This window comes from Lipotes vexillifer, unplaced genomic scaffold (genome assembly GCF_000442215.2).
Source record: "Lipotes vexillifer unplaced genomic scaffold, Lipotes_vexillifer_v1.1 scaffold639, whole genome shotgun sequence".
Taxonomy (NCBI): domain Eukaryota; kingdom Metazoa; phylum Chordata; class Mammalia; order Artiodactyla; family Lipotidae; genus Lipotes; species Lipotes vexillifer.
Genome location: NW_006786377.1, coordinates 3,599,368 through 3,607,130, shown reverse-complemented (window position 1 = coordinate 3,607,130; position 7,763 = coordinate 3,599,368). Strand labels below are relative to the sequence as shown.

Below are 7,763 nucleotides of genomic sequence, written 5' to 3'. Positions count from 1 at the left end.
GCAGGAATGTTCAGGATAGAAGAACCAACCAACAGGATGAAACATGGCTGAGACTGGGAGTGGGTGGAGGTGAAAGACCAAGAAAATGCCTACTAGGGGTGATGTCTGAGAATGGCAATCCCTGCCATTGTGTTTGAAGGTCTTTGTGTTGCTGTGATGGAAAACCGTTGGTCCAGCTTCAGCCTGTTCAACTCTTCAGTGCTTCATGGAAGAGGGATATTTTGATTTTGTTGTAGTTGTGTGGTTTTTGTTTTGTAAATATAGTTGAGTTACAGTATTACGTTAGCTTCAGGTATACAGCAAAGTGATTCAGTTCTAAATATATATTTTTTTCATATTATTTTCCATTATAGGTTATCACAAGATACTGAATGTAGTTCCATGTGCTGTACCGCAAATCCTTGTTGCTTATCTATTTTATGTATAGTAGGTTGTCTCATTTTGTTTTTATCAACAGATGTAAGGGGCAAGTCTCATGCTTGGGTGACTGTAGTAACAGAGGCAGCACACATGGAAAAAGTTTGGAGAGCACTGTGGTCCTAAGAACACAGGCTCTCCCAGGAATTCACACTATCTTAGGGGAAGGCTCTCAACTATGAGCAGCCCACACTTAGGAGTGAATTGTGTTCCACCTCCTTGACAGTGGAGAATCTACATAAATTATTTGGAATTCTGAGCAGATTTGTCTCTCATCCATTTTTTTCAAACACTTATTCTTATCAATGTGGACTCATGGATATTTATTTAATAGTTTGGGTATTTCTTGTTTTTGATCAAATTGTTCCAGCTTTGGCTATTGGAGCTCTTCCAGTTAGCTTCTGTGTCCCTATAACATACTCCCATCATTGTTTTTTTTTTTTTTTTCTTCTTAACTTTCTTCGTTTCTGGGACTACAAAATGCTCCAAACTATCTGGTTTATTTCCTGACCCTCCAAGGAGCCTTGGTTCCTTTTACTGGAGAATGGTATTAGAAACCAAATCTGGGTTCTTGGTGTGCTCATTGCTACTGGGGAATCCTTGCTTGTAAGATCTCTCTGACTAATAAGTTGATTCCATACTATGCAGGAGTAAGATCTGTGTTTTGATTTGTTGCAGCTAGTATTTTACAGTCTAGTATTAATTACAATTTAGCTTCTTAGAACCATGGTCTGTACAAAAATTGTCTTGACAGTTGATGCATGTCTGACGGCTATGTTAGGCTGGTCTGTCAGCTACTGTTCCCCCAAAGTCCCGTTAGTCATGACAGTTTGGAATTGACCATTAGTTTATTTTTAATTAATTAAAGTTTATTACCTGATCAGCTAGATTCTAGTCATTCTACTTCTCTCCTCTCACCCCCACCCCCTTTGTGGTTTTCTCCCTCTAATAATATAGTGAAATGTTGTAATTGTTTTGATGCTAAGATGACTGTAGTCTAGGCTGTTATTTAATTATTCTGTGTTGCCACTTAACATTAATTGTGGTTCAGAATGATACCAATGAAATAGTTTAAATAGTTGCATATCATAGTTTGGCTCTCCCCAGGTTACATTATCTGTAAAACAAGAGCACTGCTACTGCTTCAGACCATGTAATTAGTCTTGAGCTAGATGTCATATTGATACCATAAGTTTAAATGAAGGCTTGATATAAACTATACACTAATGAACTTAGTATGCTTCTTAGACAAGATTCTAAAATGGATTATTAAAATGATGTTTCCACAGTACTGTGAAATAGAAGTGTTATTCACAAAGGACAAGGAATTTTTCAATTATGCCAAAATTTTGACAGGATGATAGCTGTAGCACAGGTGTTTTCTCACATAGCCTTATGAACAAGATAAATGTGGCAGAATGTCAATAAGTTAGGTTGGTTTATAAATATTTCAACAACTGTAGCCAAATACCAATGATTCGTATGTCACTGATAATTGGGAGGTGGGCCTAAGTCCATTTAACCTATCTCCTTACCAATGGGATGAGGGTGTAGAGAGCATGCTGGGCAATTCTGAAAACGATCAGCTTCTGCAGTAAAGACTCAAAGGTGATTGTTAGCTCTTTCCTAAAGTGAAAGAAAATTTGTCTTCTTAAACAGGAAGGATGGACCTATAGTAAGAATCAAAATTATCGGCATTAACTCAAGAATAGGGAGGTATGGTTTAGGGAGTATCAGGTGTGAAAATTAAGGGTTTAAGTTAAACTAGTCAGCAGTCAATTGAACAAATATCAGAATAGGTAAAATAAGCTGAGACAGCATTACAAAGGAATATCGTACCCAGAACCAGGATGGCAGATTTCTGTCATACTCTCAGCAAGGCAGACACCACTGGAAAAGTATTCATTTTGGAAGTCACACTTTAATGATGGCCTTTATTTTTTAAAGGGAAAACAAAATTGTGAGTTTAGTTCAATTCAGTCTAATTCAGGGCTTACTATGTATCAGATACTGTGTTACACATTGTTCATACAACACTAAGACATGGGCCCTGTTCTTGAACTTGTGGTCCAGTAGAGGGAGACAGGCTGCTTAGCAAATGGCTGTAAGCACAATATAAGCTCTGCACAATGGGCTTTTGATGCAGAGTACAATTTAGCCCAGATTGTCAGAGGCCAGGGAGAGCTTTCTTGAGAAAATGACACCTAAGAGGAGTCCGGAAAGGTATGCAGGATTTAGCCAAAAAGGGCAAGAAAGGTGGGGAAGGGAACCTTGCCCACAAGAAACCATTTAAGGGATTTTAAAAGTTTACCTCAAAGAAGCTACAATAAGTAGTTCTGAATATTTGAATATATGATGAAAAGAATTAAATTTGTTTTTTGTGGCTCCTGAGAAAAGAAGACAAATGGAAGCAAATTTCAGTTCAGTATGTGAAAATTCATTTATTTAGTTGAACCTTATAGTAAAGCACCCCAACAGAATGCAAATTCGATAAAATGGTGTTTGGTTCCATCATAGGTTCACATGATCATTTCATTAACCCACAATAATGATTCTTTTTTTATAGGATTGTTTTGGATCCCACTCACACACTAAAATCCTGCCATAATGCAATATCAATTACAGCTGTCCAAACAAGCAGGCTGCATTGGGAAACGGGAAATTTATCAGGGCATATTTTCAAGTAGAGGTTGGATGATAATTTGTTGGGAATGCTGTGGAAGTGTTGATTAAATTTAGTATGGAGATGCTCTCCAAGATATCTTCCACCTCTGAGATCCTACAGCCCTCAAAAGAAATTTTATTTGATAGTTTCATGAATAAAAGCAGTGAGAATTAACAAATTCATAAATTAGGGTTTTATTTATCAATAAGGATATAGAAGTTTCTTATGTTTCTTATTAAGTCTGGCAGAACTCTTCAATTGATAGAAAATGTTAACACTATTCAAATGTACTTCCTTCTACTTATGGTTACAAATACCCTTAAATCAAATCAAAGCTTCAAACTTCAAACTTGTTTCCATTCCAAGCTAGTATGCTAAGCCTGTATGTCTGGTTCCCCCCCTCTACCAATTACTTACTGTAATGATCAAGGGAAATTGTATACATTGCTGCTGGAAACTGAGAAGGGTGCTAACAACGTACATGTAACCTTCAAACTTTTCAGCAGCAGATAATACAGATCGAAGCAGAGGCACAACAAGTTTGCCATTCACTGTACACGGAAAATGTGCCACCTGGGAGCTAGGGTCTTCCAGTGATGAGATCAACTCTGGGCCATTCAAAGCAAAGATGTTAGCCTGCCGAGTAGAATGGGAGGATGCCTGTACCGGATGAAGAGAGGGACACTGTAGCTTAGGCTGCAGCAAGACATTCATACAAAGGGAAATATAAAGTCAGAGGAAAATTCTTAGCTATATTTTTATTATTGAATTCATGTGTTGACTGCTAGAGAATGTGCATCTACAAATATAACATGTATATTTCATTTTTTTTACAGAAAAACTATATACATTGATGGATAGAAGACAGTATGAAAAGAATTGTCTCTCTTTGAGATTAAGTACTTAAAATTTTCTTTTGACTGTCTTTTCTACAATGAATGACTTTTGTAATAACAGAAAGTTTTAAAAATTAGCCCCAGCAATAAAACTATAAACAGATTAAGAATTCCTATTAGCAACATTTTCTTTCCTTCTCTGATTCTTTGGAATTCAAAGTTACTAATTATCTTCAGTCGATTTTTTTTTTTTTTTAGGCTGTGCTGTGCAGCATGTGGGATCTTAGTTCCCCGACCAGGTATCGAACCTGTGCCCCCTGCATTAACCACTGGACCGCAAGGCAAGTCCATTCAGTCAAATATTTTTGAGCCAAATATATATAAAACAGCAGATGCATATATGTATTCCATTTTAAAATGTTAACAAAAAAACAAAATCCAAAAAACCCTGAGGTAAGGTGGCATAGAAAAACTGCAAATATTTATTGGGACGGAAAGACAAAACTTCATAGTAATTATTGTTGGAATTGTAAAGTAAATAAACATACACTTCAATTGTGTAATAGGAGTGATTTGTCATTAAGGTCTTAACAGTTCAATAATGCATTTAATCTAACAAACTTTAGAAAGACAATATCATAAAATTGTCTTAAAACACTGCATGTTAGGTCATCATTAACATTAAAGATAAAGATGGCAAAACTCTATACTCCTACCACATCATCATACTAGTCTCTGCATGTTACCTATCAAATTCGTTTGTAAGTCAGCTTATTTATCAATGTCAAGTCCTATTTTATTGCACGATGTCCAATTCATCAATTTTCAACTACGTTGTAAAACTAAATAAAAGCAAAAATCCTTAAGAAAAATGTACTTGTCTTTTTTCCTTTTCAAGAGAAATAAAGCTGGGTCTAAGGAGCTGACAGAGTTCTGTTCAAACCCATTCTAGTAAAGGAAACTGTCAAAACATTTTCACCTTTAAAAAAATTTGAACACTACAAAAATTTTGCCATTTTTGTTCTCAATTCTTTCTGAAAAAAGTTTACAAAAATTATTAAGTAAATAAAATGTGGAAGAACTAAAGAAAATACTTGTAGTAAAAAAGAATAAATACTAGCTAAGGCCACCAGGGAGGGGTATACCCCACATACCATTGATAAAAAGGATAGGAACCCATTGATGGTTTGACATTTTTGAGCCCTACATCAACAATGAAGAGCTGGTTCCATGAGCTGTCCAGAATTGTGCTGAAGGCAGTGCATTTATCAGCACAAGGATCCCTCTGATGTTCTTCCACACGGTCCAATTCCTTTGCCATCAGTCATTAATCAGACTCTAGCTACTAACTATTAGAAGAATATTCAACTAACAAAAGCTGAAACTGGGCATCAAAATTAACAATAGTTTATGGATGCTTCCCCTGCAAATTTCACATTTTCCAATAATAAAAATTTGCATAGAGAAGCTGGAATTTGAAAGGCTATAACTGTATGTTTTACATGAAATCTTTTAGTATCTTCATGAAAAAAGTTGTCTAGTAACATAAATTGCTTCTGCATCGGTTCCACAAACAAGACAAGGACCTAAAACATCCAGACTGTTCACAGACAAAGTCCTGTTGGGAAGCAAGCTTGTGATTTCAATACGGTCTTTGGCAGGGTCAGTGATGAGCCAGGAGCTTATAAGAGATTGATGAACATTAGCTTGGTTACTAATGCTATGAGACAAAAAAGTACTATTTCTTCCTCCTGGGAAAAGAAAAGAAAAGGTGAAAACTTCTTTCAAGATGAATTTTATATTAGTAAACATCTGAAATTCTAATACTTAAAAAAGGCAATGATATATATTGGTTTTAATTCTCAAGAATAACTGGCTGATAATTCCATTATAACACATCACCATTTTTGACTAAAGGCTTAGTCAGTGATATTAAATACTCAAATTTCCATGGGATAATAAGGCTATCAAACTTGAAATCTTCAGCAAAGCACAAGATTCATTTTGACCCTGTCTTCCTGTTTATTCTTTAATGGAAAGTCTCAGAAATGTACCAAAGTGCCTAGAAGACAAGTAAAATAAATGTAGATAATATATGGAAATCTAAGTTCTTAGGTAATCAAAAAATGAAAATTTCTGGATGTATTTCTACATGAATATTTCTAAAAATATATTTATTTCTATATGTCTAAAAATATAATCAACTTGCTTTAGATCTCCTTTTATTCTTTGCCTTTATTTCAGGTAAATGTTCTTAAAAGTAGAATTTAAGAACACTACCAGATTATAAACTTTTATGTCTGACAGTGCTCTTCATTTAATGCAGGATTAAGTGGGGCAGAAGCAGTATATTTCAGTTTTAGCCTTCATTTGAAATTTTCTTTCCTTTCAACTTTCTGCCAGATCAAATAAAGACAGATTTCATTTACTCAATAAATGGCTGAGTACCTACTATATGCCAGGCTGTGTGCTAAGTGCTGGGAATACAAGGCAAAGTCCCTCATATATTGAAGCTTAAAGATTAGTGAGTTTAAATCTTGCTGATTCTTAAAGCCCAGCTCAACTTCCTTCTCTAAGAAGCCTTTGAAGATGACTCTAGTTCATGCTTCTCTTTTCCTTCCTGGAACCCTCAGCACTTATACGCACCACTAATAACTTACTACCTTATAACATTTCTTATATGATTTAACTTTGCATGCCCCCTTCTCCATAACTAAATTAAGTATTTCTTAAGAGCAGGCTGTATAGATTATATTTATTTTACCTTTTCACAGTGTCTAATATTGTTCCTTGCGATACTAGGCACAGAATATACTAAATGGCTCTTTCCAGTCTAACCAAGGTTCTTCAAACAGTAAAATCTCAAATGCAAGATAGTGGGGGTAGGGGAAGAAGAAATAAAAAACCAAGTGCTTAGCTAATCCTTATTATTTATTAGAAACTAATAAAATTCTTAGTTTCTCCATACATGAAGTTATTAGCATAGACATGCTGCATGCTCTGTACATGCCATACTTCTCCAGCATTTTTCTGGAGACGTTTTAGATTTTTCCTTTAGTTTTTGTTTACCTTTTACTGCTCCTATATTTTGTATTACTCTTGAATACTGTGAAAATTAACATTAGAACCACTGTGCTGAGTCTCCTCCCTGCTTCTGTTTTTCCCATCCCTCTCCCCAGTCTATTTTCTACACAGTCGCCTAAGTGATTCTTTGGAAACATAAGACAGATCACCCCACTCGCCTGCTCAAAATTCTCCGTGGCTTTCTGTCACATTCAGAACAGAACCTGAAGCCCTCATCCCCGTCTGGCTGAACTGCAGCCACACTGGCCTCCTTGCTGTTCTGTCTCAGGCCCTTGGAATTTGCTGTTTCCTCCACCTGGCATGCGTTCCTGTGACTCGTCCCTCCACTTCCTCAGGTCTCTGCTCAAATGTTCTCCCTGCCAAGCGGCCCCTCCTCCACTAATTCTCCATCCTCCTATTCTCTTCACTCTTCTTCATAGGCATCAGGGTATTTGGTCCAGATCTTTTCCTTCTTGCTGTCTCCTTTCCTACTTTGCTGTGCTCTACTATGTCTTGCAGGGACAAACTCCTTTTTCCAGGCTCCCTTGCCATCTGCCTTCCAGGCAGACCCTGCCCATGGGAGGCACTACTGTGGGTGACTAGAAGGCAGATGGGGTCGGGTGGGGGAAGGAAAAGGCTCCAGGTTCCTGGCAACGACAACACAGGCTGTAATTCCAGCCCCAGCTGAGGTGGCACCTTTTCTGCTGATCCAGAACCAATCTAGACAGCACTTCCAACAGTACAGCAGAGGTATTAACAACTGTTGATTTTTGGGCATTCCT

The 7,763-nt window shown here is 36.8% G+C and overlaps 1 protein-coding gene across 1 annotated transcript in view; it reads right to left on the bottom strand.

Moving 5' to 3' along the window:
• Positions 1-4,901: 4,901 nt before the first annotated feature.
• NUP43 (nucleoporin 43) overlaps positions 4,902-7,763 on the bottom strand; it is an 11,258-nt gene continuing 8,396 nt past the window's right edge. The window contains exon 8 of the mRNA XM_007458758.1: positions 4,902-5,669. Within this exon, the coding sequence (XP_007458820.1) occupies positions 5,440-5,669 (230 nt within the window). The 3' untranslated portion in view covers positions 4,902-5,439. The remainder of the gene's footprint in view (positions 5,670-7,763) is intronic.